This window comes from Jaculus jaculus, chromosome 3 (assembly GCF_020740685.1).
Source record: "Jaculus jaculus isolate mJacJac1 chromosome 3, mJacJac1.mat.Y.cur, whole genome shotgun sequence".
Classification (NCBI taxonomy): domain Eukaryota; kingdom Metazoa; phylum Chordata; class Mammalia; order Rodentia; family Dipodidae; genus Jaculus; species Jaculus jaculus.
Window position 1 is genome coordinate 132,564,754 of NC_059104.1, and position 23,752 is coordinate 132,588,505.

Here is a 23,752-nt window from a genome sequence, read left to right on the forward strand (position 1 = left end):
AGGGCGCAGACCTGCCTCGCCCGCCGGCCCCGCCCCCGGCCTGAGGCCCCGCCCCCAGCCCTAGGCCCCGCCCCTGGCCTGAGGCCCCCTCCCTCCGTGCCCTCCCCTCCTTCCTCTCAGGCTCCACAGCGGGTCTAGGTAGCAGTCTCTTCCCAAGATGGCGCGCGTGCTGGCGGCGGCGGCGGCGGCTGCGGGCGCCACAGGTGAATACCGACGCCGACAGGGTCGCTGCGGGCGGCGCGCGGGACGGGAGTTCAAGGGCTGCGGAGGCGTGGGTGGTCAGGCTCCTGGGTCAGTGCGCCGCCCCCAGCCGCTGTCAGCACTGAGGCGGGAGGTACCGGAGCGCGGCTCTCCTTACTCTACGCGGGGAGCAGTTTGCAGTTTTGTCCACGTGGAACGGACAGTCAGGGGGTCCTGCCCAAGGGGACTGGCAAGGCTGGGACCGATGTAAATGGAAGAGCGACCGTCAGCGTCATTTTGCTGTCTGACCTATAAGACTGGAGAAATCGGCAAACAGGGCAAGTGTTCTAACACTGACTCTGAGCCCAGCGGGCCAGTGGTGAAATAGTGAATAGCAAAGGGGTGTTTTCCGCACAGGCCGAGGGATTTGCAAGCTCCTTGAGTTCTTTCCATCTCTTTAGTGTTAAGTAGAATCTGTGATGACAGATGCTCAAGTTTTCTGACCCTCCCATTTTCTCATCTTTTTGCCATTTTCTTCCTCCCTTCATGATGGCAGTTACTACCTTCTGTCTGAGATGTCCTGTTTGGAAAAATAAAAAAATAGTCTTGCCTAAGTTACCCCTGAACATTTCTGACAAATCCTTCAGCTAGTTCTTTCAAAAAGTATTCAAGGCCATAAAAACTGCTGTGTCTTACTGAAAGCCACAGTGCTGTCATCTTTTAAAGTCTCTCAAGCTGCTCCTGGGTCTAGTTTTTCTTGCCAATCTCAGAGTTTTTAAGTTTTCTAACCTTACAGGTCCACAGGGCTCAGTGATGAACCACAAGTGAAGAAAATGTGTGCCCTAATAAGTTTATCTCTCTCAGCACTTAATCAGTTTAATGGAGTGATGCATAAAATTATATACACATATATACTCATATATAATCAACACTAAGCACAGTGGTTTAAAATGAATTTCTAAGTAATCGGTGATACTAAAGTTTGAGTACATTTCCTACTGGCTAAGACTTCTCTGTCCTTGGTCATGTACAAGTTAGCATCTTAGTTCACATTCCCTTGCAAGTTGTTGGCAGAAAATCACATGAAACAATCATTTCCCATTATCTCTTAACAAGTAGAAATTGCTGGTGGGACATACACCAATGGTAATAAATTAAGAATCATATGTAGGGCTGGAGAGATGGCTTAGCGGTTAAGTGCTTGCCTGTGAAGCCTAAGGACCCCGGTTCGAGGCTCGGTTCCCCAGGTCCCACATTAGCCAGATGCACAAAGGGGCGCACGTGTCTGGAGTTCGTTTGCAGTGGTTGGAAGCCCTGGCACGCCCATTCTCTCTCTATATATCTGTCTTTCTCTCTGTGTCTGTCGCTCTCAAATAAAAAAAAAAAGAATCATATGTAATGGGAAAGCCTGAGGGTGCAGCACAGTGGTAGAGCACTTGCCTAGCGTACAAAGCGAGAAAGAGAGAGGGAGAGAGAGATTTTGAAAAGAATGAGCGTTAACAGTAGTTTACTAACATCAACTTTGCTTCAGGCCCAGCTGAGCCATGGAAAAGATGGTTTAGATGTCTCTTTGAAGCTAAGCACACAGTAGTTATTTGTTTTGGACATTTTTGCCACTATGCATTTCTGCATTAACCATTGCCCATTGTAGTAAGAAACTTATGTGATTACAGCTTCAAGTAGCACTAATCTATGGAAACAAATATAGATATTTAGAAGGCAGTTTGATTTGCTGTTCATGTAGCATAACCACAGTAGTAGGTTCTCCCCTTGGGCCTATGTCCATCCCTTGCTATAGGCATTTGGCTAGGTTTATAGCACCAGGCATAAAATCCCTCCTGTGGAACATGTTTAAAATCCAATCAGAAAGCTGTTGGTTACTGCTGTAACATTCATGACACTATTGTACCATTGGGCATCTTTGGGGTCCACAACTGGGTAGGGCCGTTGATGTCTCTTCCCTACCCCCCAGCATCTTGTATAGCACCCTCTGGTATGAAGAAAGCTAGCTGGCAGGAAGGAAACTTCCAGCTCCATTCCAGCTTTGTTTCTGTATCTTTATTGGAAGCGTGTAATGTCTTCAGCAATAGGGACTTGCCATATAGTTTTGGTGGGCAACCAAGAGCAATGGCAATAGCCTATGTTGTTTTCAGGGCCTCTGTAGGCTCCTTGACCAACATTTTATTGGGAAGTATTTCATCTCTGGCAATGAAAGTTATAATTAATAGCCTATGGCTTCTGGGAGCAGTTTTACCCACCAACATAGGGGGCCTTCATTCAAACACTTTAAAAAAATGTGTTTTGATTGGCTTATCAAGTAGTAGGTTTCATATGGCTTATTCATATATGTTTAGTTTTGATTCATTTTCCCACCACCCCTTCTCTCTTTCATCCTTCCACCCCATCCCTTTTTAAACCGTTCCTTCCCAATGTTACCCCTGTACATTCATATCCAATGTGTTCTACTCTCTTCCCACAAAGCCTCCCCCATGGTCCCTTTCTAGCCTCTTTTTTTTTTTTTTTTTTTTTTCCCCTGAAGTTGGATCTCATTGTAGCTCAGGCTGACCTGGAATTCACTATGTAGTCTCAGGGTGGCCTCAAACTCACTGTGGTCCTCCTACCTCTGCCTCCCAAGTGCTGGGATTAAAGGCATGTGCCGCCACACCTGACCCTTTCTAGCCTCTTGACCTTTCTGACCTCTTGACCACCTTACAGCCACTATTGTAGAAACTGAAAAGTAGTATCTGGATATAAAGGAGAACATGTGGCACTTACATTTCTGAGCCTGTGTTACCTCACTCTGACCTTTTCCAATTCCATCCATTTCCCTGTAATTTTCATAATTTCATTTTACTTTACACTGAATAAAACTCCGTTGTGCATATATACCACATCTTCATATTCCATTAATTAACTGATGGGTATCCAGGCTGATTCCTTTTCTAGCTATTTTGAATAAACAATGAACAGCTGAGCAAGTATCTCTAAAATATAGAGCCTTTAAGTATGTGTCCAGGTGTGGTATAATTGGGTCATAGGGTAACTCTTGTCAGTTTTTTGAGAAACCTCCACACTGATTTCCATACTGGAAGCACCAGTTTGTATTCTCAGTAACAGTGAATAAAGGTCTCTCTCCACACCCTTGACTGCATTTACCATCATTTGTTATTTTTTTTTCTATAATAGTCATATGTGAAGTGAAAATGGAATCTCAAAGTATTATTAATTTGCATTTACCTAATGGTTATGGATGCTGAACACTTTAAAAAATATTAGCAATTTGCCTTTCTTCTTTTGAGAAAACTCTGTTCAGTTCCATTGCCTATATTTTGATTAGATTATTTTCATAATGTTTAGATTTTTGAGTTCTTTGTATATTCCAGGTATTAATCCTATGTCAGATGTGTAGCTGGCAAAGAATTTCTTCCATACTGTAGGCTACTACTTTACTCAATTGACCATTTCTTTCTTTTTTTTCTTTTTCTTTTTCTTTTTTTTTTTTTTTGGTTTTTCAAGGTAGAGTCTCACTCTAGTCCAGGCTGACCTGGAACTCACTATATAGTCTCAGGTGGCCTCAAACTCATGGTGATCCACCTCCCTCTGCCTTCTGAGTATTGAGATTACAGGCATGCACCACCACACCTGGCTCAGTTGATCATTTCTGTACCATACAGAGTCTGTTTAATTTTGTGTGGTTTCATTTGTTGGTGTTATTTCATAACTGAATGGAGTCCTATTCAGAAAATTCTAACCTATGCCTATATCTTTAAGTGAAATCCCTACTTTTTCCTTTAGCCATTTCACAGTTGCAGGTCTGTCTTTGAGGTCTCTGGTCCATCTGGAGTCAGTTTTTGTGTAGGATAAGAGATAGGGCTCTTGCTTTATTCTTCTACATGTGCATATAGTTTACCCAGTGCCATTTGTTGAAGATGCTATCTTTTCTCCAGTGAGTATTTTTGGCATGTATGTCAAAAATCAGATGGTTGCTGTTGGCATGGATTGAAATCTGGGTTCTATGTCATAGTACATTGATCTATAAAGCCAGCATCATGCTGTTTTTATTACTGTTGCTGTGTAGTATCACTTGAAAACAGGCTTGATGATACCTCTAGCAGTATTCTTCTTGCTCAGAGTTGTTTTGGCTCTATAGGATCTTTTGTGCTTCCATATGAATTTTAGGGGCATTTTTTTTTTCTATTTCTGTGAAGAATGGTGCTGGAATTTGGATTGAGATTGCATTGAATTTGTAGGTTGCTTTTAATAGTGCTGTGGTGAGCTCCATGTTGCTGGGATGAACATCCAAACCAGACACAGTTTATGGGAGGAAGGGGTTTATTTCAAACTTACAGGTCCAGGGGGAAGTTCCATCAGTGGTAGAAGAAGCTGCTTCCATACATCCAAGCAGAGAGAAACAACCAAACAGCCAGCAAAAGCACCAACCAGCAGCAAGCTGGGACCCAGGCAGAGCTCAGACTGTTCTGCATACCTCTGGGCTGGAAATCAAACCTGCCCCCAAACACACCCTAGGGCTGGACCCCAGGATCTATCCTTGGTGACACCTTCTCTAGTCAAGTGACTCGAGTCCCAAGTTACAAGCTTTAGTAAAACACCTGAGTCTATGGAAGACATACATTCAATCTACCGCAGATAGGATGGTCATTTTCATCATATTCTTCTTATCCACAAGCTCAGGATGTCTTCTGGTTCTTCCTCAGTGTTTCAAAGTTTTTATTATGTAGATCTTTCATGTCCTTGGTTAGGTTTATTTCAAGGGTGATTTTTTTTTTTTTTTGAGGTTATTGTGAATGGCATTTTTCCCTGATCTCTTTCTCTGTACACTTGTCTTTGTTAGTAAGATAGCTTTTATATGTTAATTTTATATCCTTTCACTTTGCTGTCAGTGTTTATCAACCCTAGGAGTTTTCTGGTAGAGTCTTATGGTCTCTTATGTATATAATCATATCTGCAAATAAGAATGCTTTAATTTCATCCTTTCATACTTATATTCTATTTATTTCCTCCTCTAATCTATTCTCTACCTAAGACTTTATGTACTATGTTGAGTAGGAACAGAGAGAGTGACACCCTTGTCTTGTTGGATCTTAGTCTGAATGTTTCGAGATTTTCAATATTTATTGAGATGTTGGCTACAGCTTTGTCACATACAGTCTTTATTAGCTTGCGATATGTTCCTTCCATCCTTAGCCGCTCCAGGACTTTTATCATGAAGGGATGTTGGATTTTGTTAAAGACCTTTTGTGCATTGTCATATAATTTCGGTCCTTGAGTCTGTTTATGTTTTATAATTATTGATGTTGTTTATGTTGAACCATCCCTGCATCTATGGAATGAAACTCACTCGATTATGAAAATGATCTTCTTGGTATATTCTTTTTTATATTGTATGTATTTTAAGGTGGGGGGGAGAATGAATGAGAATATGAATGGGTATACTAGGATCTCTTGCCATTGCAAATGAACTTCATACGCAAGCACCACTTTGTGCATCTGGCATTATGTGGGTACTGGGGAATCAAACCCAGACTGACAAGCTTTGCAAACAAGCACTTTAAACTGCTGAGCCATCTCTCCAGCCCTTGATGAATTCTTAAGAATTTTTGCATCAGTTTTCATCAGGGAGATTGGTCTGTAATTTTCCTGTTTTGCTTGGTCTTTAAAGGTCTAGTAGAATTCTTCAGTAGCTCCATCTGGACTGGGGCTTTTTTTTTTCGAGTTGTAAGATTTTTTTTTTAAATACTACTTTCATCTCATTGCTTGTTATAGATCTGTGTAAATTATTAATCTCATTTTACACATCTATATTATATGCATTACAAATTTATCCATTTCTTTTAGATTATTAAATTTGATGGAATATAAATTTTTAAAATATATACTCATAGTTTTCTTACATTTGTTGGTATCTGTTGCAATGTCTTTGTTTTTATCTCTAGTTTTATTAATTTAGGTCTTTTTTTCCTTTTGGTTAGGTTAGCTAAGTGTTTGTCAACCTTGTTTATTTTTTTTTTTTTCAAAGAACCAACTCATTATTTCATTGATGCTTTATATTTTTTTAATTTCTATTTTGTTAATTTCTGTCCAGATTTATTTCTTCCTGTCTACTATTTCTGGGTTTGGTTTGTTCTTTTTTGTCCAAGGCCTTAAGGTATATTATTAAGCTGCTTATTTGAATATTTTTTGCTTTTTTATTATTATTCTTTTGTATGTACTTAGCACTACAGATTTCTCTCTTAGGATCACCTTCATTGTATCCCACAGGTTTTGGTATGTTGTGTTCTCATTTTCACTGTATTCAAAGAGTTTTTTTTATACTTCTTGTTTTCCTTAACAATCCATTCATTATTTAAAAGTGTGTTGTTTAGAGCTAGAGAAATGTTTTAGCTGTTACAGCACTGGCCTGCAAAGCCAAAGTGCTCAGGTTCAATTCCCCAGGATTCACATAAGCCAGATGTCCAAGGTGCAAGAATCTGGAGTTCTTATGCAGTGGCTAAAGGCCCTGGCATGCCCGCCTTCTCTCTCTCTCTCAAATCAATAAAATAGAATATTTTTAAAAATTTAAAAAATGTGTTGCTTAATCTCCATGGTTTTATGTATTTTTTGTACTTTATCTTCCTGTTGATTTCTAGATTTATTCCATTGTGGTTAGATAGAATACAATAAGTTATTTTAGTTTTCTTATATTTGTTGAAACTTGCTGAGAATGTGTATTCCATTGTGTTTGAGTACAATTTTCTGTGAATGTGTTAGATCCATTGTCATGTATTCCAATATTTCTTTTGTTGTTGTTGTTGTTGTTTTGAGGTAGGGTCTCACTCTAGCTCAGGATGACCTGGAATTCACTATGTAGTCTCAGGGTGGCCTTGAACTCATGGCAATCCTCCTACCTCTGCCTCCCGAGTGCTAGGATAAAAGGCATGTGCCACCACGCCCAGCTCCAATATTTCCTAGTTTTTAGTCAAGGTGACCTGTCTGTTGGTGAAAGTTGGGTATTGTAGTCATCAAATATTGTGCTGGGATTGATTTGTAACTTTACATAGATATGCCTTTCATGAATTTATTACACACTATAAATAAAAAGGCATATAGGTGTGAAAGAAAGTTCCTTGCTCTTATCATTAAGTATATGTTCTTTCACTGTCTTATTCAAACTGATATGAAATGCAGAAATTTGTTATTTATTTACTTAGTAGTAGTATGGATTGAGCCCAGAGCCCTGTGCATGCTGAAAGAACTCTACTATATCCTAGCTCCCTGTAATTTTTCATTTTGATTTAACTTGATGCTTCCTAGAATTCATTCTTGCATTTTGATCATGTCTTCATTATGCTTAATCAGCTGGTTCTTGAACAACCAAAGACCATGGATGACTATTCTTTTTTTTCTTTTTTGTCTCTTCAACTTTTATTTTTCATTTCTATTTTTTTCTTTTTTCTTTTTTTCTCAATTTTTATTAATATCTTCCATGGTTATAAAAAATATCCCCCCCCCGAAAATATCCCATGGTAATACCCTCCCTCCCTTCACTGTCCCCTTTGAAATTCCATTCTCTATTATATCCCCTCCCCGCCTCAATCAGTCTCTCTTTTATTCTGATGTCATGATCTTTTCTTCCTCTTATGATGGTCTTGTGTAGGTAGTGTCGGGCACTGTGAGGTCATGGATATCCAGGCCATTTTATGTCTGGGAGGGAGGATGTTGTAAGGAGTCTTACCCTTCCTTTGGCTCTTACATTCTTTCTGCCACCTCTTCCACATTAGACCCTGAGCCTTGGAAGGTGTGGTCGAGCTATTACTCAGTACTCCAGTCACTTCTTCCTAGCACCATGATACCTTCTGAGTCATCCCAAGGTCACTGCCGTCTGAAAAGAGAAGATTCTCTACCCTAAGTGAGAGTAGAATTAATATGAGTATGAGTATTAAGAGAAGTGCTTACTGGGCAGTTTGATAAGCATAGTATAGACATTTATCCAGACATCCACAGACATTATACCCCTAGGGCTCATGACTACCCCTGTTTTAAATTTTCAGTATCAGGGATGTATTGCCTCCCATAGAGTGGGCATCTAGCCCAATTAGAGGACAGTTGGTTTCCACCATGATAGACATGCCACTATTGCACCTGTTGGCTCATTTGGCCTTGCTGGCCAATTATAAGGTTTGTAGTGTCCACTGTTGAGTATTTTCACTGGGTGGTATTTCTTTCCCCCATTGAACTGCATGTAGAATGGCTTCTTCCAGCTTTCTGTCAGCTGGTCTACATGGAGGAGGTTTTCAGCTCAGTTCCAGCAGGATTTCTCACTGGCATTGCAGCTCAAGTATGTGGAGTCTTCAGCAATAGGGTCTTACCATCTATCCCTGGTGGGAAACCAAGGGCCTTGGCAATGGCCTATAATGTTTTGGGGGCATCAGGGATCTCCCTGGTCAACAACTCACTGGAAGGTATCCCCCCCTGGCACTGAAAATTTTCTAGCAACAATCTACAGCTCCTGAGTGTTCCATTGTCCAAAAACTGGAGGATTCCATATGATTTATTTATATCCTCTTAGATTTTGATTAGCCCTCCCTTCACCTTTCCTTTACTCAGTCTCTTCCCTGGCCTTACTTTGGGCCCTTACCCCCTCCCCCACTAATCTATTCTTCTACTTACATATATACAATACCAACCATTAAGTACCCCCTCCCTTCCTTTCTCTTCCCTTTATATCATGGATGACTATTCTGAGTCAGGAAAAAGCTGTTTATTGGGGCCCAAGCTGCTAGGCTATCTTACAGGAGGAAAGAGAGAGAACAGCCAGTACAAGTCTAGTTAGTTTGGGTTTTTATAGTTTTCCTTTTTGAGAGGAGTTACAGAGAACAAAGGACTGAGGAATTTAGGGGAGAGCAGGGACCAAACGGAGAAGCTAATTAATCAGGGGACCAGAGACCAAATGAAGGGGGCAGTCAATCAGAGGTCATATGAGTTGCCATTAGAAGAGGAGCCAGGTTGTTTCTAAGTCTTATTTTAATAAAGAGGAAGCGAGTATTGGTCCGTGTAGGATCTTCAGTGAGTATCCTGTTCTAGGTTTTGTAACAGACAGCTTCAGGTTGCTGAGATGATCTTCCAGACCAGGCACAATTATGGAATGAAGGTTATTCATTGAAGCTTACAGATTCAGGGGAAGTTCCATAATGGTGGAAGAAGCTGGTCTGCTTTCACAGATCCAAGCAGAGAAAGAGAAGCCACAAGTCAAATCCCTAAAACCACACCACAAACAAGCACACTTCAGGAACTCCAGAGGGTACTCAGACACTTTGCATATCTTTAGATTCAAATTTCAAATTCACTGCCACACCTTAGGCCTGGACCCTAAGATCCACCCATTGACACCTTCTCACTCAGGTGGCTGCAGATCTAAATTACAAACTTTAATAAAACACTGAAATGTATCGGGGGCCATCTATTCAAACTACCGCAACAGGTTTGAACCAGATTGGAGTGGAAAAGGTTATAACCACAGATGCATAGGTTATGGAGATTGTAAGTGCAGCAGGGGTACCATGGAAACTGGGAGGTTGGGAACTAGGAGCTCAGGTTTACTCCATTTATGTCCACCCTTCTGTGCCAGGGAACTATGAGCTAGGGAGTTGGGTGGAAAAGGCCTGCTCATGCTGTACATATGTACCCTCCAGTGCAGAGGAATGGGGAGTTGGGGAACCAAGAGCCAGGAAGCCAGGAGCAAAAGACCTGCTCCAAGACCCAGGTTTGATTCCCCAGGACTCACATAATGCCAGATGCACAAGGTGGCACATGCGGCTTCTGTAGTGGCTGGAGGCCCTGGTGTTCTCATTCTCTTTCTCTCCCTCTGCCTCCTTCCCTTTCTCTCTCTCTCTTTCTCTCTCAAATAAACCAATAACAAATAAGAGTAAAAAAAAAAAAATTTTTAAAGGTATGTTCCTATAGCAAGCATGCAGGACACAGGCAACCCGACACCAGCAGCAGGGGTACCAAGGGCTGGGGAACTGGGGGGTGGGGAATGAACCAGGAGCTCAGGCCTACTCACTCTGCACCCTCCAGTGCAGGACAACAAGGAGACAGGGAGTTGGGATACCAGAGCTGGGAAGCCAGGAAGCTGGGAGTAAAAGGCCTGCTGTCACGCTCTGCATGCTTAGTTTTCATTTTGAGACCGGGTCTGTTGCAGTCAGCTTTGTGTTGCTGGCAACAGGAGAGTGTGCTAAATACTGGCAAGGGGAAGCTGGTTAAAATAACTACAAGTCCAACCCCAACAATACACTGCCTCCAGGAGGCTCCAATTCCTAATTGCCCCAGCTAGAGACCTGGCATTCAGAACACATAAGTTTATGGGAATACCTGAATCAAACCACTATAGGCTCTTACTAAGTTGCTCAGGTTGGTCTTGAACTCACTCTAAAAAACAGACAGACCTTGAACTTGCAGCCCTCAGGGTGTTAGAATTATAGACTTGTGACACCAGGCCCTGTTAACACACAGCTTTTTAATTCATGACAGAACAGAATGAGTAGTTATAATGCAAGTTTTCCATGTATCACCATGATTTAATTCAATAATTAAAAGGAATACATAGATATTTAAACTGGATTTTGTAGATATTTGTTTAGTTTTAAAAATTATACTTAGAAGTACATTAATTCTCAAAAGAAAGATTCCAATGCCTGTTCTGTTTTTCAGGACTTTTATCCAGAGTCCAAACTCCATTTCTAGCAGGGAAAAACTTTTCTACGTCACAGTCCCTGAATCAAGTAGCAGATAATGTGTGGAACCTGGGTCGGCTCAATCATGTGGCCATAGCAGTGCCAGATTTGGAAAAGGCTTCTGCATTTTATAAGAATATTCTGGGGGCCCAGGTAAGTGAGGTGGTCCCTCTTCCTGAACATGGAGTATCAGTTGTTTTTGTCAACTTGGGAAACACCAAGATGGAACTGCTTCATCCACTGGGGAGTAACAGTCCAATTGCAGGTTTTCTGCAGAAAAACAAGGCTGGAGGAATGCACCACATATGCATTGAGGTATTTTTGTTTACTTTTTTTTTTGGCATGTGTATGGTATGCACGTGTTGGATGTGTGTGTGGTGCTCATGCATATGTATGTACATGAGTGTGGAGGCCAATGGTTGATGTCAGATGTTCTCAGTAACTGTCTTTGTGTTTTAGAGAAAGGACCTCTCACTTAACCTGGAGCTCACCAATTCAGCTAACAACTATCCAGTGAGCTGTAGGGATCCACCTACCTCCACTTACCTAGACCTGAGATTAAAGGCTAAGCCTACTCCTTCCTCCCAAGATTTTATGTGGATCTGAAGTCAGCTTCTCACATTTTTCGCAACATGTTCTTTATGCACTGAGCCATTTCCCAACCCTTATTTTTGTCTTCTTAATGTTTGGTGTTTTAAGTCTTACAAAATGCCTTGTACTTTTTAAGGTTACATATTATTTAAAAAAGGTTACATATTATTTAAAAATTTTTTTAAGAATGGTAATGCAGAGCTGGGGAAATGGCTTAGCGGTTAAGGCGTTTGCTTGCGAAGCCTAAGGACCCCAGTTCAGTTCCCCAGGACCTACGTAAGCCAGATGCACAAGAGGGCACATGTGTCTGGAGTTTGTTTGCAGTGGCTAGAGGCTCTGGTATGCCCAGTCTCTCTATATATCTGCTTCTTTCTCTCTCTCAAATAAATAAATAAATAAATACATAAACAAATCAAAAATATTAAAAAAAAAAGAATGGTAATGCTAGGCCTCCTTAAAGGTAACTCTACACACACACGTACACACAGCACACATGCACATTCCCTTTCCATTTAGAAACTATCAAGATAATGTTAGTGTATTTTATTGAGGATTAGGTCTAGTAGACTTGAGAAGACTACCAAAGTTGGTAAAACATTTAGTAGAGTCTTGGCTTTAGGATTTACTGGTTAAATATGACCTCTTATATAATATGAAATACTTTATCACAGGGAAATTAGGAGAGCAGTGGAAAGGCTTTATAAAATAAGAATTTCAATGAACATACTAAGGTTATAGTTTGTGTTGTTAGGATTGAACTGAGGGACTCAGTATATTCTAAACCTGTACCATATCACCACGCTATACTCCCTAGCCCAAAATAGTCTCATAATTATGTTCTGTCCTTAAAATTCCAGTAACTAGCCAGGTGTGGAGGCATAAGCCTTTGATCCCAGCACTCTGGAGGCTGAGGTAGGATTGCTGTGAGTTTGAGCCTAGGGCTTCAGAATGAGTTTCAGGTCAGCCAGGGCTAGAGTGAAATCCTGCTTTGAAAAAAAATCTAATAAGCTGTTTCTTATGACAGAAGCAATACATCTTCAATTAGTGACTGATTTTTAATATTTTCTAAAGAACATTTGCTAATAGTTTCTGAGAAAACATGAAGAATTGTTAGACAAGAGCATTCTCATTAGAGAACATTTATTTGCAGATGTTCATGTTCAGATAACTGCCTTTTAGAATATCAGCAGTATCAATTAGGCTTCAATTTAAATTAATTTGATAGGACACTTCTTTTGCTAGAAGTAATAGAATAATTAATAGTAAAGTCTCATTCCTAATACAGAAAAAGAATGGACTGATTCTAAATGAAGTCAAGGATGTATTCCGATGTAAGAAACTAAAGCTAGCACCTTCAATGGCTGAGCCATCTCCCCAGCCTGAGAACCTATTTTCTATTAAGTTCTTAGAATCCAGCAAAATTTGTGGACCTTGTCACCAATGAAGAAGGGAAAATATTTAAACAAGCAAATAGAACAGACTGGAATGACTGCAATTATTATATGTGTCTTAGACACGTGAGAGATAGGTTGATTGCTCAGGGAAAGTAGCTGGGAAGGTTTCAGTTTCAGTTACAATGGCTGTGAAGGACTTTCCCAGATGAACAAGAAAGGTATTCCATTCTGAGGGCATAGCATGTGTAAAGTCATCCATAACAGCTAACACATTGAGCCCCCTTTGGCAGTATAGGAAGTATGTGACATATTATTTTCATTAACTATTACAACTATCCTTTTTGAATGCTATCAACCGAATTTGACAGGTGAAAGAATTGAGACTTGTTAACATGCCCACAGTAGCATTAGGTGTAGATGTCTAGGGTTCAAACCCAGATTTGATGTTTCCAAGATCTGCACTCTTAACCATGAGGCCATCTGCTTTCATTGTATTTAAGAGTTTAAAATTCAAGATGAGGGAAGCTACTTGATGTTACACTTGACATTACACAAGGCCTGATATTCAGCTTTTCTTTCTCTCTTGGGAGGTTTGATTTTATCAGTGGTCCTAAGGGTTTGTTTAAGCCCCCCCCCCCCCCCAGGATGAAAAGCAGAATCATCTAACTTTGAATCCACTCTCCTTTCTCCCATACTGTATGGTCTGGGCTCCACATCAAGAGAGCACATGCCTTCAAAGGAGGCCAGCTGTGAGTTAGAAGTTCAGTTAAGTGGAAGTTCAGTAAAGTAACAGCAAATTCAAAAGTGTCATAGATGAGAAGAGGAAATGAAATGTATATGAAGGTAATATGAAAAGGTGCACAAAGTGGCTAGTTGCAGCTTCATTCTGGCACTCATTTGTCATCATTCTGAAATTTTCACAAAAAAATAAAGTGGACTAGGCATGGTGGTGCATGCCTTTAACTCTAGCCCTTGGGAGGCTAAGGTAGGAGAATCACCATGAGTTCGAGGCCACCCTAAGACTACATAGTGAATTACAGATCAGCCGAGGCTTGAATGAGCCCCTGCCTTGAAAAACCAAACCAAACAAAACAAAAAATAAGGTGGCTTACCTAGGTTTCATTTCCCTATTCTCAGTCTAAAAGTGAGCTCACTCAGCTGATGGTGAAGCTCTGCAATCTATAGCACATGCTTTTCTGGGCTGTTTCTTGCAGCACTGTTTATCAGTCAAAGGGACAGGATGGCAGAACGATCATCTAGACATTATAATCTGTTACTTCTGCTCATATCCTACTGGCCTTAGCTTGGTCAAGTGGTACAAATGTCTGTTGGAGTGACTGAACAGTATAGTTATGCCTAGGAAGTGTGCCTCGCTAAAGTAAAAGGGTTTCTATAATCAAAAGGAAGAAGAAGCCATCAACTGATGATACACTTAGTCATCAATCTATGCAACACTTGGCAATTTTAAAAAGTAGTGTTGCGGGCTGGAGAGATGGCTTAGCGGTTAAGCGCTTGCCTGTGAAGCCTAAGAACCCCGGTTCAAGGCTCGGTTCCCCAGGTCCCACGTTAGCCAGATGCACAAGGGGGCGCACGCATCTGGAGTTCGTTTGCAGAGGCTGGAAGCCCTGGCGCGCCCATTCTCTCTCTCTCCCTCTATCTGTCTTTCTCTCTGTGTCTGTCACTCTCAAATAAATAAATAAAACATTTAAAAAAATTAAAAAAAAAAAGTAGAGTTGCCAAGATAACATGGTATTCTCTCTGAACAGAGACATAAAGTAAGATGGGAACATTTGAGAATTGTTTTGTTCTTTTTCCCTGTACCATGCTGTGGAAATCTGAGAGGTTGGTGCCACAAGATGAAGGGGCTTAGTTCCTTGACTAAGCAAGTAGAGCAAAATTTCTTGCCTTTCCTTGAACATAAAACACATTTTTGTTGAGTGAATTGTTGAGATTTGTTGTGTTAAGAGAGTATAACTTATTCTAGCTAATATGACTTGAGTCTGGAGTTGTTTCCCAAAGTACAAAATGTGATAGAGCTGGTCAGAAAAGAATTCTTTGGTCATTTTTCCAGTTACTGCTGCTGGGTGGTAGAATAGCATTCAGCAACAATCATTACATTTCAGGGTCTTATGGATCAGGAAGTCAGAGCTCTGCTGCAGCTCTACTCAGGATCTCTCCAGTTGACATGTCAGCAGTGACCACAGTGTTGTCTCAGGTGCCTCGTTTTTGTGGCTGGTAGTCAATGCTGGCTTGCAGCTGAGAGCTCAGCTGGACTTCTCATAGGAGCACCTACAGGTGACCTCTTTAGCTTGACAAGTTAACAGTAGCTCAGTGGGATTTTGTTGTTGATTTATTGAGGTAGGGTCTTGCTCAATCGCAGGCTGACCTGCAATTCACTATGTAGTGTCAGGCTGGCCTTGAACTCACAGTGATTCTCCTATTTCTGCCTCTAGAGTGCTGGAATTAAAGGTATGTGCCACCATGACCAGCAACTTAACAGTAGTTCTAAGCATAGCTTGACTTTTTGGTTTTTCAATATAGGGTCTTGCTCTAGCCCAGACGGACCTGGGATCACTATGTAGTCTCAGGCTGGCCTCAAACTTACAAGCCATCCTTCTACCTTTGCCTCCCAAGTGCTGGGATTAAAGGCGGTACCATCACACCCTGCTCTTTTTTTTTGTTGTTGTTGTTCTGGACTTCTTACTTGGCCGGTTGGCTTTCCCAGAATGTCTTCATAGAACCAGGAAGACTGCGAGACTGTGTGGCCTTTTCTGGCTGAGCCTCAGAACTCCCACAGTAATGCCTCTGCTGTGTCTGTTGGTCAAAGGGCAGGTTCAAGCCTGGTGTGGTAACACATGCCTTTAATCCCAATACTTGGGAGGCAGAGGTAGGAGGATCATAGTGAGTTTGAGGCCACCCTGAGACTACATAGTGAATTCCAGGTCAGCCTGGGATAGAGTGAGAGCCTGCCTCCAAAAGCTCCCTCCCCCCCCCAAAAAAAATGTATGGGGCAGGTTCAAGGCAGGCCAAATTCAAGTGTAAGTCCCTAGAACTTGCCAGAATGGGAAGAAAAGTGAATCTGTGGCCACATTTTCAAAGTACTCTGCCATCATTACATGGTTCTGAACAAAAGAATAATGTGAAATTCTAAAAGCTCTAGAACTATTTGGTTTTCCAATTGTCAGAAATAGAAGGGACCAACAACAGTAACCTGTGCAAGAAAAACAACATATATAGCCTTTGTAAACATAAGGAGACTCAAAATCATTGGTAATTGACAAGGTAGAAGAAGATCCCTAAGACAGCCACAAAATATGTTTCTTTAGCTTTTTAAAATACTTTGGTCATACATGCTATTGAGACATACTTTTTTGTTGTTGCATGTCCTTTCTGGGGTGACAAAAGAAATGTATGACTTAACTGGAGTTTACCAACAGCCCACAGCATGGCTCATACAAGGCCATCTTAACGAATAATGAATTTAACAGGGTGGTAGATGACTAAGGAGGGCCACATCTGAATTCTCTAGCATTCTGCCTACTACTTCCCTATTCTAGGTCTCTAATAACACAGCAGAATTGATGCAAAACTGGGTTAGAGCACCACCTAGCATTGAAGGAGCAGAAGTGACTACAGGCACAGACAAGTTCAGACTGGTAAAGTTAGATGTTTATGTGAGTCTGTCCTTGTTCTTAACAGGATCAATCAGAAGGTGCTTTTGTTGTACTGCAGTTTGGTACATAGAATAGCTGACTTCAAAGTAGAGTTACTCTGTGAGGATTTGGAGAAGGAGTCTCATTAAGCATTTGTCTGTAGCTTTTATGGTTTATTGCCATTCATTTTGTTTTTATTCAGTGTTTAAAAAATTACTTACTTATTTGCAAGGAGAGAGAGAGAGAGAGCGAGAGCGAGCAGACAGAGAGAAAGAATGGGCACATCAAGTCCTCTAGCTGTTGCAAATGAACTTCATATAAATGTGCCACTTTATAAGGGTACTGGGGAATTGAACCTGGGTTGTTAGGCTTTGCAAGCAAGCACACTAACTACTGAGCCATCTCTCCAGCCCTATTCAGTGTTTTTGTTACTTTAAAATTTTATTTTTTGACAATTTCATACATGTATATAATGTATTTTGGGCATATTCACCCCCATTACCTTCTCATATAACCCTCCCTTCCCACTAAACTCCTTCTTCCCAACTAATCCTCTTTCTACTTTCATGTGTGTGAGAGAGAGGGACCTACTGAGTAAATTTAGGGTTGCTTGCATCAGCATGGACTGAGGGTTATGCATAGGAACGTAGCAAGACCCTACTTTGACAAACCAAAAAAAAAAAAGGCAGTTTGACAACCTATTTCGCATATTAGCAGTAGTAGTAGGTTCCCTCCTAAGGCCTTTGACATCCTGGCCATGGGCTAGGTTTACCATACCAGGCATGAATTTGCTCCTGTGGAGTGGACCTCAAATCCAATCAGAAAGCAGTTGGTTTCCCCCACAGCATCCATTCCATTTCCATTATTGTGTCTGGTAGATTGGCTGTGGAGCACACACAGTGTGTAAGATCACTGATGACTTTTCTCCCCTAGCAGCCTATATAACACCTTTCAGTACTGTGTGAAAAATAACCAGGAGGGAGGAAGCTTCTAGCTCACTTCCATGGATTTCTCCATGCCTTGCAAATGAAGCACATAGTTTCTTCAGCACTGGGGATTTATCACTTAGTTTGGATGGCTGTGGTGGTTTAAATGAGCTGCTCCCCATAGGCTCATGTGTTTTGCATACTTGGTCCCCTGCTGGTGGCAGTTTGGAAAAGTTGTGGAACCTTTAGGAGGTTGAACCTTGCTCGAGGAGGTGTGTCACTGGGGACCACCAACCTTAAGGTTTATTAATCTAGCCCAGTGTGTATTCAGAGCTAGCTCACTCTGATTATTTCACTTATTTTTGGTGCCATCCTTTCTTTTATAATCACAGATCCACTCACTGAAGAATTGACTTTTCTGTCTATAATATCACAAGGACTTTCATGTTTGTATTATTTACTTATGGTCTTATAGGGAAGCTTTATGGTGGCAGGGGAAAATAAGGCATGAGCAGAGGATGGACCTTACCTCTGCCACAGATGGAAAACAGCACAGAAGAGTGAGCCAGCCTAACACTGGCAAGCTAGGGCTAATAAACCTCAAGGTCCACCCCCTGAAGCACCCTCCACCAGCAAGGAACTACCTCTCAAATTGCCACCAGCTGGAAACCAAGCATTCAGAACCCATAAGTTAATAGAAGACATCCAATTCAAAGCACCACACATATGCAACTATAGTCCCAGCTAGTCTAGATGCTGAGGCAGGAGTATTTTGTTTTAGCTTTACAAAAGACTCCTTAATGAATTATTCTACTACTGATGTCTGTATCACTGTTTCCCAGATGTGGGAATTTCATAGAATAACATTTGTGGAAAACAAACTAACAGATGGACAGTATGGTGAGATTTCAAAACTTTCTGGTAATGAAAGCCATTGCTTACTACTGACAGCAATACTAACATTATTTTATAAAAAGAAAGAAACTGAATTATAGAGAAAGGAAAGGGCAGGGTCCCATTGTCTGCCTCAAGTACACCCCCAGTGACTTAACTTCTTCTCATTAGATCCCATCTCCTAAGGTTCTACCACCTTCCGATAGAGCATGGGCTGGGGACTATAACCGTTTAACACATGGCCTTCTGAGGGACACTCAGGAGCCAACTGTAACACCTGTTTTTGTTGTTGTTGTCTGTTTGCTTGTTTGCTTTTGTTTTTCTGAGGTAGCACTCACTCTAGCCCAGACAGACCTGGAATTTACTGTGTAGTCTCAGGGTGGCCCCGAACTCTTGGCAGTCCCCCACCTCTACCTCCCAAGTGCTGCGATTAAAGGCATGTGCCACCATGCACGGTTACACCTGTTTTTTAAATCCAGTTTTAATAAATGTTTTATTATCAACTGGTGACCATTGAATGGAGACCAGCATTTAGGAAGTAATGTATGTTGCCACCACTAGGCTATATAGCCAATACAGAAACAGAGGTAAAAGGTACTTTCTGAGAAATTTCCAAAGTACACATAAGTCTCTGAATTCAGCAAAGAAAAAGATTATGTTTATATAATGCTCTTGGTTTTTGGCTTTAGGATGGGGGACAATTGAAACATAAATATTTAATCCAGACTTTCCATTTTAACTTCAATAGGTTTATATCAATGTGAAGATTGAATTAATTCTTTATTGACATCAGTTAGTACCTTATAATTTTATGTAAAGTAAGAGCTTTTGTCAAATCAGTTGAAACATTATGTGCTATTAAAAGTGGCCCATTATTACTTGTTCATAAAATTTCACTTAACGGTAAAATGGAAAACTTGCCTTCCAACAAGGAAAATTGCATTGCCACTTTTAAATGGGGCAGGTAATCCAAAAAGAAGATTCTGAATTTCGATTATGGCAATGTGGACATTTTCTATTTTTATTACTGCGAATTTTAATTTACAATAGGGGGAAATAGGCATAATCTCCTGGACACACATTCACACACAGAGAAGCTGATAAAAAGTTGAAATGGAAATCAGATAGCCCAGATTTTCACTAATGACACCAAAGGCCCTGCAGAACTATTTAATGCACAGCTGTAATTGCTGGGAGAGCGATAAACACATTTTAAAAAGACTCTAAAAAGCCATTTTTAAAGATAGGTTACTATTGACGGTGTTATTTGTTATTACTTAGGAGGACATACTTAATTTCCCAATCAAGTATCTTTGCATTTCTTATAACTATTACATGTTTCAATTCAAAAAATTAAAATTTTTATATCATTTTTATTATTGCCAAAAAATATTAGAGTAAGGGGCTAGGGATATAACTCATTTGGTCAAGTGCTTGCTACACACCATGAAGACCTGAGTTTGGATTCCCAGCACACATATAAATGTTGGGTTTGTCAGCATATTGGACAGGAGGATCCCTGGGGCAAGCCAGTTATCTAGACTAGCCAAACCAGGAGTTCTGGATTTAGTGAGGGATGCTATCTCAGTAAATAAGGTAGAGAATGATTAAGAAAGTTATGTGACATCAGCTTCTGGTCTTCATATACACATGCATAGGTACCACACACATAAGGGCATTCATACACACATGTATACATACCACACATACACATGCTAAACATCGTGTTCTTAAAGAATTGTAAATTTGGGTTGGTGAAACGGCTCAGTGAATAAAGTGCTAGGTGCCCAAACTTGAGTCCTGAGTTTAGATCTCAGAACCTACCTCAAGGCAGGGACATCTATAATCCCAGCCATACCTATGAGTGAGATAGGAAGCAAAGATAGGAGAATCTCCTGGGAGCTGGCTAGATTGGCAAGCAGAATGGTGAGTAGTGATAGACCTTACGTTAAGGTAGAAGGCAAGAGCTAACATCCAAATATTGTCCTTCAACTTCACATGTGTACTGTGGCATGGGTGTATGTGTACTCACAGACATGCACCAAAGATATAAAAGAATTGTCATTTTATAGTAACACTAACAGAAGATTGAATATGGTACAAGGTCTTTAAAGTTAGTCACTGATAGCAATAGAAATAGGTTCTAGTCCAATATTAATTAAGGATTTCTTTTAAAAAATGGCTTACGGGCTGGAGAGATGGCTTAGCGGTTAAGCGCTTGCCTGTGAATCCTAAGGACCCCGGTTTGAGTCTTGGTTCCCCAGGACCCACGTTAGCCAGATGCACAAGGGGGCGCACGTGTTTGGAGTTCATTTGCAGTGGCTGGAAGCCCTGGTGCACCCATTCTCTCTCTGTCTGCCTCTTTCTCTCTCTGTTACTCTCAAATAAATAAATAAAAACAAACCAAAATATTGACAAACTAAACAATCAAAATTTAAAATTTCTAAAAAAAAATGGCTTACTAAATCTTAGAAGTGTTTCTTAGAAGTATTTCTTGGATTACCCACACCATTTTACACAGTTTACACTGTATTCAGTTACCACATGTTAGAACAGTAATAATTTCTTTCTATGAACATGATCTTAATGTCAAATATCTAGTGATTTAAGTTTCCTCTAAATTCAAATAAAAATATAGGGGTGTGTGTGTGTGTATGTATACATATATACATATACAAACTTACATATACACACATATTTTAAAGTTTCTGTAATTAACTTTGAAATTTGAAGTAGCAGAGCAGTAACAATGCATTTGATAGTGTTTGATAAAGGTTTTTTGTGTCAATTAATTATGTTTCTTACAAATATAAATCAAGTTTGCTCCAGTTCTACAAGCACTCCACCACAGCTTACAGTTTTGGAGGTTCCAATTTATGATAATTATCTCCATTGCTCTTGGCTTGTGATAAGGCATTGCATCACTTTTGGGAGTGTATGTGGCCAGGGAGCAGGAGAGAAAAAGAGGGCAGGGGTGGGGGGAGAAAAGAAGGAAGGAAGCACTGAAGTTCCACTGTTTCTTTCAATGGCATGCCCCCAGTGACCTGATGGCCTCTCTCCATGCCCTACCTCAAAGGTGTTACTACCTCCCAGTAATACCATCTTGGGGAGTAAGGAACCTTTAAAGGAACATAAAACCCAAAGATTAGTCTCATTTCTTTGTTATAGATGAGAAATCCAAATCTCTGAGACAAAACAATTTACCAGATATTACCATCAGAAGAAACTTACAGTTTGGGGAAACAGTCAACTGGTAAAGAGCTTAAAGCAAACATGATAACCCAAGTTTAGATCCCAGCATCTATGTAAATGTTGGGTAAGTGTGTTAGCCTGCCTGTAATTCCAGTGCTCTGGAGGTGAAGGGATCTCTGGCGCCAGCTGGTTAGCTAGACTAGCTAAGTTGGCAAACTGTGGGTTCAAGTGAGAGATCTTATCTCAGTAAATATGGTAAAGAGTAGCCAAGAAGGACACCTGTTGCCAGCCTCTGGCTATCACACACATTTGCATGTATACCTGCATATATGCAAGCCCATTTATATATGAACATGCACACATACACACATATGCACACTCGAGACATGAAGAGTCAGATAGATAGTGTCAATTATAAGAAACATTGGCTAGTGGTAGGATTCTTTGCCATTACTATTGTTCACTTTTTTTTTTTTTTTTTTTTTTTTACTTTTCTAAACATTTTAGGCTCCTTTTGTAGGTTTTCTTTTTGATTTTTACTTTAGTTCTTTTTGAGTTTCTGGGGATGGAACCTGGGACCTAATAAATGTTAGCAAAGTGCTTTATGACTGAGCTATCCCAAACTCGATCCCTGTGATGGTTTAAGAATATTTCTGACCAACTGCAGAGGAAATAGATTACATTAGCTCTCAAAGTTTTCTTACAGACTATATTTGAGCATTTTTATAATCTCATTTATATTCTTATTTATGTCATTTTCTTGAGGTGGATAATATACATGAAGCTGTGATGGATTTGAAGAACAAGAAGATCCGTAGTTTGACTGAAGAAGCCAAAATAGGAGCGCATGGAAAACCGGTGATTTTTCTGCATCCTAAGGACTGTGGTGGAGTCCTTGTAGAACTGGAGCAAGCTTGATTTATATTTGTAAGAAACATAATTAATTGACACAAAAACCTTTATCAAACACTATGAAATGTATTATGTTACTACTCTAGTACTTCAAACTTCAAAGTTAGTTACAGATAGTTTAAAATATATGTGTGTGTATATACATACATAAATACATATATGCCTATATTGTTTTTGAATTTGGAGGAAACTTAAGTCACTAAATGCTTGACATTAAAATCATGTTCTTAGAAATAAATTATTACTCTTCTAACATGTGGTAACTGAATACAGTGTGTGAACTGTGTAAAATGGTGTGGGTATGGGTTGGGAGATGAGTTCAATACATAATGGAGTTATGTCATATACATGACAGTTATGTGACTTCATTTAGTGGACATAATCATAAAAGGGTCCAGTCATAAGACAACAGTAAATTAGATACACCATATGACATAGCTGCAAAATACAAGAACTGAAAATTGAAACAACTCAAAGAGATAACTGTACACAACATTCCTTTCTAGTAATAGATGAAATCAATAACCAGAGTGAGCAAGTATGTAGAACTGAACTGTTCCACCAGCTGGTACTGATAATTCTTTGAAGAACATCTCAAACAACACATGCCTACAGAGCAAGTTAAAACAGGAACAGTATATTGTATAGATACAACTGAGTCGAATCAAATCAGTAGTAGGTAACAAGAAATCTCCAAAAACAAACTACCAAAGAGGAAGTAAATATCAGGGAGTGGAAAACATGTATTAAGCTGAATGAGAGAAATACACCTAACCATTTTTATAAAATCCAGCTAATTGGTAAATTGATCATAAACTACTTCCATAAGATGAATTTGGCAACAATTTAAGCTAGGTAGTATATGTGGAAGGTGGAGTTACCCTCCTAGCATTCATTCACATTGTCTTTCCCAATGGGATTTGGACTTTGTGAGATATCCATTCTTATCCCACCCCACCCCACCCCCACAGGTATATCCACAGGTAAATCTTCCAAGTTGAACTTAAACTTTGTCACTCTTGCCAGTGATGGGTTTAAGATCATGTAATGCATATCTGGACAGAGCACAAAGAAAACTCTGTAGATGTTCTTCCTGTGCCTAGGTAATAAGGTGAGAGCTGTATGAAGTCAGCCTCTCTCCCACCAGAAGTAAACAGGGAAACGGACAGTTGTGGTTGCTACTGGCAACCACCCAACATCCATAAAATATATATGTGTATATATATCTTTAGACCAATAATAGTCCTGGTTGTGAAGAAAATAAACTTACATTAAAAATA

At 40.2% G+C, this 23,752-nt stretch overlaps 1 protein-coding gene across 1 annotated transcript; it reads left to right on the forward strand.

Annotated features, from left to right (window-relative positions):
- The first annotated feature begins 100 nt into the window (after positions 1-100).
- Positions 101-23,752, forward strand: Mcee (methylmalonyl-CoA epimerase). The gene is made up of 3 exons (XM_045146496.1): positions 101-203; positions 10,888-11,225; positions 22,326-23,752. Exons 1-3 carry the CDS (start codon positions 158-160, stop codon positions 22,476-22,478), a joined length of 537 nt encoding a protein of 178 aa, XP_045002431.1. The 5' UTR covers positions 101-157; the 3' UTR covers positions 22,479-23,752.